At 51.2% G+C, this 13,007-nt stretch overlaps 1 protein-coding gene across 1 annotated transcript in view; it reads right to left on the bottom strand.

The window, feature by feature from the left end:
- Nucleotides 1–10,315, bottom strand: part of HSPB7 (heat shock protein family B (small) member 7) — a 72,167-nt gene extending 61,852 nt beyond the window's left edge. The window contains exon 1 of the mRNA XM_086921683.1: nucleotides 9,750–10,315. Coding sequence (XP_086777809.1) covers nucleotides 9,750–9,927 — 178 coding nt within the window. The 5' untranslated portion in view covers nucleotides 9,928–10,315. The remainder of the gene's footprint in view (nucleotides 1–9,749) is intronic.
- Nucleotides 10,316–13,007: the final 2,692 nt, after the last annotated feature.

Here is a 13,007-nt window from a genome sequence, read left to right as displayed (position 1 = left end):
TAGTCCACAAATCTTTAAACGGACAAGGACCAGCATATATCAGAGATAAACTGCATCTATACAGCCCAACGAGAAATCTTCGCTCCTCCAACCAACTACTGTTAAAGACACCTAGAGTCCGCACAGTGAGGAACGGTGATAGATGCTTTTCAAAAATTGGTCCTTCCATCTGGAATTCACTTCCCCTAGATCTGAGAGCAGAACCCAATCTGACTATCTTCCGTAAGAACTTAAAAACACTGCTCTTCAAACCTTAGTCAACCACCTTCCATACCTACTGGTTCTGTTTTATCCATCTGTCAGCGCTATGAGACCTAACGGGTGAGCTATGCGCGATACAAAAACAAATACAAATACAAATACAAATACAATACTGCACTGTCCCACAACTAAGCTCATGGTATCTAAAATACCAGTACATTTATATAGTCATGCATCGACAGTAAAGATACATAATTCCCAGCACTACCAGTCGCCCTGAAAGAGTATCATGCATGTCTTGCATCCAGATTTGATCTCAACTGCACAAACGTCAGCCCTTCTGTCCAGGTTTCACCATTGTAATGAACGTCATACATCCTGGCTGAGCAGTACACTACAACCATTTATTTGTATAGCACAATTCTGCCATTTTTTAGGCACAATTATAATTTTGGATTGAGCATTTACTTATTTCACTTGCAGCTGTGTAGCGACCAGAATCAATTGGTGAGGCCTCCTAGCACTGTAGGAAGTCTAGACTGTGCGTTTCCGCATGACTCGTATCGCTGGTTTGCATCGGCATGTGGTGCCTTCTGCCCATTATACATGTCTGGCATTCTAATGTATTGTGCCGTGCGTCCTCTTGATTGGACGCCGGTACCCCCCAGCGTGCTCGCTCTTTAAAAATATACATTACGTGCGTCAAAAGACACGCGTGCGCGAGCCTGGCCTTGATTACCTCAGAAGAGGTGTTAACGGAACCAATTAAGCGTCCCCGTTACTGCCATCAAGAGGGCCGCTAACGTGCACCGTTTGCCCTTCAATGCCCTCCTAGGAGGGCAAACTGCTCGTGCGCCATTCCCTCCCTCACTGCTGTCGCGTCGGGGACCACGCAGCATGTCCTGCAGGACCCCACAGCAGACACATCTGAACCAATCTCTGTCGGATCTACAGCCAGCGCCCCTGCACCGATCCCTGCAGAATCTACAGCCGGCGCCCCAGCACATCCCTCAGTATGACCCAAAGCCGGCGCCCCTGCACCAATCCCTACCGTAACTACAGCCAGTGCCCCCAGTACCTGCAGAATCTACAGCCAGTGCCCCCTATCCCTGCAGAATCTACAGCCAGCGCCCCTGCCCTGCACATCCCTCAGTAGGACCCAAAGCCGGCACCCCTGCACCACTCCCTATCGGAAGTACAGCCAGTGTCCCCAGTCCCTGCAGAATCTACAGCCCGTGCCTCTGCACCACTCCCAGTAGGACCTAAAGCTGGCGCCCCTGTACATCCGAAAAACAATGGTTAAGGAGGGTCAAGGGGACTATATTTATAGACCATCCAAACTCAAATACCCCTAATCAAGCTACAACAAACAAAAAGAGTTGGAGGGTCTGTAAACCAACAGAGCCGAGCCTATACGGTCCTGTTTAGGAGACCACACTTTTGGATTGCACTAAACCAGACCAAGTGGTCACATGACACAAGTATATGATAGATATCCTATCAGCCCACCCACTTGGCGGAGCCTCGTCATGTAGGACGTCTAACCAGGATGGTGAGTCCAAGCCCAGATGAATTGGCCAGACAACACACACTACTGGTTCATATAGTAGAAGTGTCCATGCCACAGAGTGGTGCTGAAAAAGTGCAGTGCAAACAAAAAGGAGTGAAATAAGTGATGTTAAAATGACGGTCGAGGCAAAAGAATTTTTTTTTATTGATATTCACCAGGACGCCAGGTTAAAAAGAGATGTAGGACAGTGTGAAAAAATCACTGTTATACTTTGCTGTGTTGTGGATTAGGCCAACATGTTTCTGCCAAAGGTGAATCTACACCGGCATTCTTCAGGGCCACATACATAAGATATTGCTACTGCAAAGGTACACTCAAGTATTTTTGTGTAAAGTGAAAAATGAAAAGGACAGACCAAATTATTTGTTAACGGACTGTCCAAACTACTGGAGTGGTCATGTAGACCATCCTACCGTATCCTAAGCATGGGCGGAAAATCCGTTTCGCTCCCGGATTTTGCGGATTTTCGGTAAATTCGCAATCCGTGAGATTCGCGAATCTCCCGCAAAATCCGCAAATCCGCGAGCAGCGGATTTTGCTCGCACTGCTCGCACTGTTCGCGTGAGTTCGCGGCTTCCCAGTACAACTTCGCGCCCCGCGAATAAGTGCAAAATTGCAGAAATACGATCTTAGCAAAACTGAAACTACTTACCAGGTTCAAAAGTTCAGGCTCATCATTAGTAGCCATTTCCTGTAGTGCTTCCTGAGGGGCCCCTCCAGAGTTCAGTTGCCAGTTGCAACTATTATGTGACCCTGCTCTGAACCTCAGAATAGTTACACATATGCCACAAAGGTCCTGAATTACAGCTAAGGGAGACAAGCAGGAGCCAGGCTGGAAGTTCAAATCCATTAATCAGCCCCTAATTCATTATTGTCAGTTGGGGCAGGGCAGGTGTTGTAACTAATTTTGCAACAATGAAAGCACTTAGCAAGTGCAAAAGATCACTAATCAGGAAGCACTAAGGAAGCAGGTGCCAGCTAAAAAAATATTCTGTGACACATTAATCAGCCCCAAATTAATTCAGGTCACTTGAGGCAGGGAAGGTGTGCTTGCGTTGCCACAATAATGTACACTGCCTGGACAACCAGAGGGTGCTGTGATGAAACAGAGGGTGGCATGGGTGGGCCAGAGGGTGGCATGAGTAGTCAGAGAGTGGCAGTGGTGACAGAGAGTGGCAGTGATGAAGAAGAGTGTCCCAAACAGGCTGGACACGTAGAAACAACAAGTTCGCGAAACTTGCGACCCGACAGGTAAGTTCGCAATTTGCGAAATTGTACAAAACCCTCGCGAACTGGCAGAAACCCGCGCAAACACAAAAAAAAATCCGCAAATTCGCGAGAATTCGCGGATTTTGCGGATTGCGAGTTCGCAAATCCGCAAAATTCGCGAACGCGAGATTCGCAAAATTCGCCCATGCTTACCGTATCCTCTCGAACCACTAGTTGATAGAGGATGTGACCCCAGCAATATGTGGGAGTCAAGCCTCACCTCACCCGGCAACGGCTCGGAGATTGAGGCCCCGCTCTCTCCGTCGGTACCTCTCGGCTAACACCAAAGCCGAAGGGGCGCCTCCCCTTCGGCTTTGGTGTTAGCCGAGAGGTACCGACGGAGAGAGCGGGGCCTCAATCTCCGAGCCGTTGCCGGGTGAGGTGAGGCTTGACTCCCACATATTGCTGGGATCACATCCTCTATCAACTACTGGTTCGAGAGGATACGGTAGGATGGTCTACATGACCACTCCAGTAGTTTGGACAGTCCGTTAACAAATAATTTGGTCTGTCCTTTTCATTTTTCACTTTACACAAAAATACTTGAGTGTACCTTTGCAGTAGCAATATCTTATGTATGTGGCCCTGAAGAATGCCGGTGTAGATTCACCTTTGGCAGAAACATGTTGGCCTAATCCACAACACAGCAAAGTATAACAGTGATTTTTTCACACTGTCCTACATCTCTTTTTCACCTGGCGTCCTGGTGAATATCAATAAAAAAAAATTCTTTTGCCTCGACCGTCATTTTAACATCACTTATTTCACTCCTTTTTGTTTGCACTGCACTTTTTCAGCACCACTCTGTGGCATGGACACTTCTACTATATGAACCAGTAGTGTGTGTTGTCTGGCCAATTCATCTGGGCTTGGACTCACCATCCTGGTTAGACGTCCTACATGATGAGGCTCCGCCAAGTGGGTGGGCTGATAGGATATCTATCATATACTTGTGTCATGTGACCACTTGGTCTGGTTTAGTGCAATCCAAAAGTGTGGTCTCCTAAACAGGACCGTATAGGCTCGGCTCTGTTGGTTTACAGACCCTCCAACTCTTTTTGTTCGTTGCCCCTGTACATCCCCCAGTAAGACCCAAAGCTGGCGCCTCTGCACTATTCCCAGTAGGACCTAAAGCCGGCACCCCTGCACATCCCCCAGTAAGACCCAAAGCCGGCGCCCCTGCACCAATCCCTGCTGGAACTACAGCCAGTGGCCCCAATACCTGCAGAATCTACAGCCAGCGCTCCTGCACCACTCCCAGTAGGACCCAAAGCCGGGGCCCCTGCACCACCCCCAGTAAGTCCCAAAGCCGGCACCCCTACACCACCCCCAGTAGGACCCAAAGCTGGCACCCCTGCACAACCCCGGGAGGACGCAAAGTGGGTGCCCCTGCAACACCCCCAGTAAGACCCAAAGGCGGCACACCTGCACAATTTCTTTCAGCAACCACAGCTAGGGATTTTCCACCATATCTACAAGTCACCCAGGACAAGAACTCCTGGCCATATTGCACTCTCCGGGTGAGAAAGCAAAAGACACACAATTTATGGATGGAATGCAGACCAAATCAAAACTTTCACCCCCAGTCAAGAGATCTGGGTTAAATCCATCCTTATTTTGCTCACCAGTTTAGACCCTGCAATATGCAAATCAGTCTTGACCCTGTGCCTCATGGGAACAGTCCAGCCCGAACTGCCAAGCCATGTCCTCCCTGGACCGGAAACAAGCGTCCTAGGACCGGTTTCGGGGTTTCACCCCTCATCAGACAGGATAACTTGAATCCAGTGGCACAGTGAGCCGAGTAGGACGGGTATGCCCAGACATGGGTGCCGTGCTCTCCATGCCACTGGAGTCATGCTATCCTGGCTGATGAGGGGTGAAACCCAGAAACCGGTCCTAGGATGCTAGTTTCCAGTCCAGGGAGGACCTGGCGTGGCAGTTTGGCTGGGCTGTTCCCATTGGGCACAGGATCAAGACTGATTTGCATATTGCTTGATTCAAACTGGAACAGCATGGTGAGCAAAAAAAGGATGGATTAAGGCCCAGATCTCTGTTCTGGGGTGAATGTATGACATTGTTCTGAAGTCTGTCCATCAATTGTTTCTTTTGCATTTGTCATCCCGAGTGGGATGGGTATGCCCAGACGAGGGTCCCGTGCTCTCCATGCCACTGGAGTCAAGCTATCCTGGCTGATGAGGGCTGAAACCCTGAAACCGGTCCTAGGATGCTTGTTCCAAGTCCAGGGAGGACCTGGCCTGACAGTTCTGGCTGAACTGTTCACATTGGGTGCAGGATCAAGACTGATTTGCATATTGCTTGATTCAAACTGGAACGCATGGGAAGCAAAAACGCAATGGATTTAGGGCCAGATCTCTGTACTGGGGTGAATGTATGACATTGTTCTGCATTCTGTCCCTCAACTGTTGTTTTTGCATATTGCACATTCCGGCAGCATTCCCTGCAGGGTCCTACGACAGGACTTATGTGTCTCGCCCCAAGTGACCCCGTAGCGAGGCCACTGCTCCATTTGGTGTAATACCCTACAGGCAGAGAGCCTCTGAACCTTTCTCTGCAAGGTCCCACAGCCAACGTCCCTGCATCATTCCATGCATGACTCAGCAACCAGTGCACCTGCATGATTCTAAGACCCCACAGCCAGTAGCTTCGGTACCATTCACTGCAGACCCCTCAGCCAACGTCCCTGCACCATTCCATGCATGACTCAGCAGCCAGCGCACCTGCACCATTTGCTGCAGACCCCACAGCCAACGTCCATGCATGACTCAGCAGCCAGCGCACCTGCACCATTTGCTGCAGACCCCACAGCCAACGTCCCTGCACCATTCCATGCATGACTCAGCAGCCAGCGCACCTGCACCATTTGCTGCAGACACCACAGCCAACGTCCCTGCACCATTCCCTGAATGACTCAGTAGCCAGCGCCCCTACATCATTCTAAGACCCCAGAGCCAGCGCCTCTGTACCATTCCCTACAAGACCCCGCAGCCAGTTCCCCTGCATCATTCATTGCAGGACCCTACAGCCAACGTCCCTGCATGACTCAGCAGCCAACGTCCCTGCACCATTCCCTGCATGGCTCAGCAGCCAGCGCACCTGCATGATTCTAAGACCCCACAGCTAGTAGCTTCTGTATCATTCACTGCAGACCCCACAGCCAACGTCCCTGCACCATTCCATGCATGACTCATCAGCCAGCGCCCCTACATCATTCTAAGACCCCAGAGTCAGCGCTTCTGTACCATTCCCTACAAGACCCAGCAGCCAGTTCCCCTGCATCATTCATTGCAGACCCCGCAGCCAACGTCCCTGCATGACTCAGCAGCCAGCGCACCTGCACCATTCCCTGCAGACCCCACAGCCAACGTCCCTGCACCATTCCCTGCATGACTCAGCAGCCAGCGACCGTACATCATTCTAAGACCCCAGAGCCAGCGCTTCTGTACCATTCCCTACAAGACCCTGCAGCCAGTTTCCCTGCATCATTCATTGCAGGACCCCACAGCCATCAGCCAAAGTCCCTGCATGACTCAACAGCCAGCACCTCTGCATCATTCTAAGACCCCACAGTCAGTAGCTTCTGTATTATTCCCTACAGTCCACGCAGCCAACGTCCCTGCACCATTCCCTGCATGACTCAGCAGCCAGCGCACCTGCATGGTTCTAAGACCCCAGAGCCAGCACCTCTGTACCATTCCCTACAGGACCCCGCAGCCAATTCCCCTGCATCATTCATTGCAGGACCCCACAGCCAACGTCCCTGCATGACTCAGCAGCCAGCACCCCGGCACCATTCCCTGCAGACCCCATAGCCAACGTCCCTGCACCATTTCCTGCATGACTCAGCAGCCAGCATCCAGCACCATTCCCTGCAGACCCCATAGCCAACGTCCCTGCACCATTCCCTGCATGTGACTCAGCAGCCAGCGCATCTGCACCATTCCCTGCAGACCCCACAGCCAACGTCCCTGCACCATTCCCTGCATGACTCAGCAGCCAGCACCCCAGCACCATTCCCTGCAGACCCCATAGCCAACGTCCCTGCACCATTCCCTGCATGACTCAGCAGCCAGCGCATCTGCACCATTCCCTGCAGACCCCACAGCCAACGTCCCTGCTCCATTCCCTGCAGGACTCAGCAGCCAGCGCACCTACATCATTCTAAGACCCCAGAGCCATCGCCTCTGTACCATTCCCTACAGGACCCAGCAGCCAGTTCCCCTGCATCATTCATTGCAGGACCCCACAGCCAACGTCCCTGCATGACTCAGCAGCCAGCACCCCGGCACCATTCCCTGCAGACCCCATAGCCAACGTCCCTGAACCATTTCCTGCATGACTCAGCAGCCAGCACCCCAGCACCATTCCCTGCAGACCCCATAGCCAACGTCCCTGCACCATTCCCTGCATGTGACTCAGCAGCCAGCGCATCTGCACCATTCCCTGCAGACCCCACAGCCAACGTCCCTGCACCATTCCCTGCATGACTCAGCAGCCAGCACCCCAGCACCATTCCCTGCAGACCCCATAGCCAACGTCCCTGCACCATTCCCTGCATGACTCAGCAGCCAGCGCATCTGCACCATTCCCTGCAGACCCCACAGCCAACGTCCCTGCATCATTCCCTGCAGGACTCAGCAGCCAGCGCACCTACATCATTCTAAGACCCCAGAGCCATCGCCTCTGTACCATTCCCTACAAGACCCCGCAGCTAGTTCCCCTGCATCATTCATTGCAGGACCCCACAGCCAACGTCCCTGAATGACTCAGCAGCCAGCGCCCCTGCACAATTCTTTGCAGGCCCTACAGCCAACGTCCCTGCACCATTCACTGCATGACTCAGCAGCCAGTGCCCCTGCACCATATCCTGCAGACCCTACAGCCAACGTCCCTGCACCATTCCCTGCACCCTACAACCAACGCATCTGCGCCATTCACTGCAGACCCCACAGCTAGTACCTTCTGTATCATTCACTGCAGACGCTGCAGTCAGGGCCCTGCACAATTCCCTTCACGACCCCGCAGCCATTACTACCGGCGACTGCGACATTCACCCTATGCCACCTAGTAAGTGCGTTCCTACAACATGCATCCTCAGTTCAGCCTTCACGGCTTCTACGTCTCACAGAAGTCGAGTACACCATGCCCTGCCCCTGCGGCTCCCTCGGAAGCCGCTCGTCTCGTGCATCAGCCCTCCCAGCTCTCAAACTCGGCCCTCCTCCAATAACTCCTACAGCAGCCAGCATCGACCTAAGACTCCCACATCATCCCCTACAGCGCTCCGAAGACAGCACGGCGGAATCACTCCCAACAGCACCCGCAGCACTCCATGTCATGCTCTAGTGCTCTTGAAAGACAGCACTCTGTAGAGACACCCTACAGCTCTCTACGGGCAGCACGGCGGCATGAATAACCACAGCACTCCTACGCTATATCTACAGCTCCTCAAACAAAGACAGCCCTCCGGCGTTATTCCCCCTAGAGCTCCCCGAAGAGGCACTCTCGCGTCATACCGTACATCGTTCCAAAGACAGCCCTCCGGCGTTATTCCCCCTAGAGCTCCCCGAAGAGGCACTCTCGCGTCATACCGTACATCGTTCCAAAGACAGCACTCCGGGGTTATTCCCCCGAGAGCTCCCCGAAGAGACACTCTCACGTTATACCGTACAGCGTTCCAAAGACAGCACTGCGGCGTTATTCCCCCTAGAGCTCCCCGAAGAGGCACTCTCGTGTCATACCGTACATCGTTCCAAAGACAGCACTCCGGTGTTATTCCCTACGTGTCACTGCGTCATTAAGCACAGCTCACCAGAGTCTGCACGTGCGCTCCATTCCTTACAGCTGTCTGGCCTAGCGCTTCGGACCCATTTCACATGGGCATGCCACAGCTGGTTCTACTGCACAATTACGCCTTCACTGATAATTACGGCTCCAGCACCGATCCCACACCCCCAGCACCCAGTATCGCCAACAGCGCCACCGAGTTGCGTGCCAACCACGTGACCCTCGTGGACTCATCCGATGACCTCTAGGGATTCTGAAGGAGGGCACAACTCGTCACTGAACCTCGAAGGATTCTTCTTGCCCCCCAAAAGGACTCAGAGAGAGATGGGTGAATTTATGAGCTCTATTGGATTATCAGGCCTCTAGGATGTTCAGATAAGAGAGAAAATGCGAGAAACGTACCTCGACATATGAGGGGCCCATCCTTTGGCCTCAAATATGCCCCCCAAAGAGATAGAGAGGAAAGAAAGACTCACCTGTGTAGCAATAGACGAGCCCTTGGCATCGGCATAGCCACAGTGTTATGGTTCCTTCTACAGTGAAGCAAAGGGGTCCCCTATTTTCTGTTTGAGGGATAAAATACAGCAGTAATCGGGGTTCGGTGGACCCTCATGCCTCTGGGCCCTGGTGCCACTGCACCTGCTCCACCAATGGAAGCTACGCCCCCCGGAAGTTCCCAAAGAGACCAAACGTTTCACCTGAACCTCAGTGGTTCGTTTCAGATGACAAGGAAACTTGGCCACCAACCCCAGGGGCTGGTTCCGGTAGTCTGTAAGTTTCTTATAAAGACTTACCTTTCATTCCAGACTCTCTCGAAGTTTCCAAATAAGACAACACTTTGCCTGCGAACCCAATTGAGCCTAGTGGGGGCGAACAGGCATTTCCAAATGACGACACGCAAACTTGCCTGTAAACCCAAGGGCCTCAGTGCGGGGCCTCCGGAAGTTCCCAAAGTCATCGCCAAAAATGCCAAGGGTCTTCTCCATGTACTGATCCCGGGGTGGCAGCGAGGAGGAGGAAGACGAGGACGAGCTCTGCTTGAAGCTGTGCTCCTTTCGGAAGGCAGAGGTGGATTTCAGGCTCATTGACGAAGGAGGGCTTGGAAGAGATTGGTGAAAATGAGGTCTAAACAAACCGTGGCGGCCGCGATGACTCCGTGAGGTGGGTCTGAGCCGGAGCGGTTCCAGGTGGCTGGGCCTCTCAGTACTCTTATAGCCGAGTGAATAAAACACGGGCCCGGGCAGCTGTTGGGTTTATAAGGCCTCGCCGGGCAGACATCCAGCCTCTTCTATATTTAGGAGGCCGCTGCATCTCTCAGGCAGCTGTGGAAAGTTTTTGTGATGAGAGGTTACCGGGCGCCCCGAACCCGCGCTGGGTGGGGGCTGTGATCTCACGCCGAGAGACGCCAGTCCAGGCTGCGTCTGTGTAGAGGCCGCAGGCAGGCATTAAGCCAGGCTCGGCCCACCTCTCCCGGAGCACCGGAGAAACTATTTTAAAAGCGTTTGTTCCCGTGAGGTGACCCCGAGCAGTGGCGCAATGAAACGGGAGGGCCCCCCTGCAAATTCCATGCAGCCCCCCACTTCCAGACCCAGTCTGAAACTCTACGGCCAGGGACTTAGAAGGGGGGGGGGGGGGGCGAGCGGGGGAGCCGGAGGTTGGGGGCCTCCCGCACCGCGGAGGGCTGCCGGTGCTTTTGTTAGGCCACTGGACCCGAGGATGCCAATGGAAAAACAGATTTTCACTGGGCTCCCCAACCCTGATAACTAAAGCCCCGGCCTCTCCCTCTCGTTTTCCACTCATGAGGGGCCCTGAAACGAGATTTATACACAACTCGCATACCTGAATTGATACCAGTGAATAAGGGAAGTTGGGTGCGCTGGAACATTGTGACCATATTAATTTCAATGCAAATAATCAAAACAGTGCTCCAAGCGTAGGGATGTCAACCCACATCCCCAAGTAAACATCAAATAGAACAACATTTCTGAGCAAATGCAATCTTTAGTCCAAATCAAAGTACTCCAGAAGTCTTCAGGTTCTTCCAATCTTGTCTTTTTAATCAGCTAGTATATTTCACACCAGCCACCATCCACGCACTAGCCAACACGTGTTTCGTCTTCGGGTTTCACCCTACGACTTCCTCAGGGCTGTTTGTTCTTTCGCGTGGTGTGTCTCTGACTCATATGTATCATATTCTTATTACTTATAATCAATGTGTCACTATCAGTTGTGGTTTCAAGGCGTCTAAGTATCCAAGGAGTCAGACGCCTGGCTTCGATCGACTGACACGGACCGATACACCGTGCTGAGGAATTGGACACGCTGGCCCACACTCGGTAGGTGGCAACCAGATTCCTTGGATACTTAGACACCTAGAAACCACAACTGATAGTGATGCATTGAATATAAATAATAAGGTGTGAAATATGCTATCTGATTAAAAAGACAAGATTTAAGGAACCTGAAGACTTCTGGAGTACTTTCATTTGGACTACAGATTGCATGTGCTTAGAACTTTTGCTCTATTTGATGTTTCACATACATGTCAATAGCTGCCACGTTTTCATTGTGGTCTTGTATGAAATTTCTATGTTTTCAGGTTATGTGTAACATTTCATAGTACGTGCACAACGTGCCACTTTGGGCCTCCTTCTAACACCTCCTCGCTCCAACCGCTTTGTTGAATGCTCAAGAAAAAATTCAATTCATGTCATGGTTTTCCAAGGCGTGGCCTTTTATTTACATCACACAAGGTTATTCAAAAGCTAAGGCGAGAAAGAGAAGTATTCTTAGTATTCTTGCATTAGTTTACAAAACAAACATCCATAGTCATCAAAGGCTGTAGGGAAGATGAACGCATCATTAAAATATCACCTCCCCATTTTAGGCCCATCCAGCCCCTCTTGTTGTGACATCCGCTGCACGCATTGTGCCAAAAGGCCCCAACCTCCCATCCCATTCCTGGCTCCATCAGGACACCCATGCAAAAGCCTGCTGCGCTCTCAATGAGGCCTGGCCAGGAAGAACATTGCACCACTTAATAGTAATAATAAACAGATTTGTAAAGGGTATGGTTATACCCAAATAGTGTGTCCAGTGCTGAAACCTAGACCAGGACCGGCTGTAGGGCAGTGCGATTGATGCCACCAGGTGCTGACTTGGGGTGGGGGCGTCATTTTCCCAAGTATGTTATCATTTAAGAGCACCTGTTGCTGCTTCCTGGCCTCCAGCAATTTCCAGGCATCAATTAATATGCCAAGGGAACTCCAGTGATTCATCGTTTTCCTGGAAAGAGACCCGAGGTTTGTCTAGTGGAAGTTTTGACACCTCCTAAGGTAGAGCAGAAGGTTTAATTGCCTGCTGCTAAGTCCGTGTACCATGCAGATAACAAAGTGCATATAATGTAAATAGGTCAGTGGGTTACTGCTTTTGTAAGAGAGCTAATTTTGTTACTTGTTTATAAGTCAACATCCTGATATACAACATTGAGCCAGGGACATCTTGAGGATTTTTGGGGCCCTTGTTTGGATTAGGTTTGAATTTATTAACCAATTGCAGCTCTCTCTCTGGCCAGGTCACATACAGTGTACAGTAGCACTCATCCAAATTGTAAATGCATTTACATCTAAGATACTGAGAGACACCAGCAGCTCACTAATATTACTTCAAATATTTTCTGTAAAATAACATCTGTGACTTGCTCCCATTTCTAATATGTGAGGTTTTGTTTTAATCTCAAAGAAACTTGTTTTATGGATGTTCCAATAAATGTAAACACAATATTTTATGCAAACTGTCTGCAGCAGCCTCTCACACATCACACACATGATTTTTTTAAAAACTAAAACAGTATTTAAAACAAGGTAAAGATTATTAACCTGTTCGATGTGTCAGATGACCCCTGGCCGCCGACGTCACAGTGGGCGTGTGCGGAGGACATCCGGTGGCTGTCCGAACCACGCACGCGTAATTTTTTCAGCACCTCCCGCCCCGGCGAAGAGGTCATCAGGGCAAGCTTCTCTGCAGAACTGAGCTGCCTCTATCAGGGGGCCACCTAAAAGCCTGGGGCCCTGGGCCAGGGCCCACTTTGCCCATGCAGTAAAAAGTCTCTGCATTGAGCTATGGACTGTCATCAAAGAGCTGCATGTAAACTGCAAGGTATATC

This window comes from Lissotriton vulgaris, chromosome 5, assembly GCF_964263255.1.
Source record: "Lissotriton vulgaris chromosome 5, aLisVul1.2, whole genome shotgun sequence".
NCBI classification, from domain to species: domain Eukaryota; kingdom Metazoa; phylum Chordata; class Amphibia; order Caudata; family Salamandridae; genus Lissotriton; species Lissotriton vulgaris.
The sequence above is the reverse complement of the archived record's forward strand: the minus strand, read 5'-3'. Positions and strand labels throughout refer to the sequence as shown.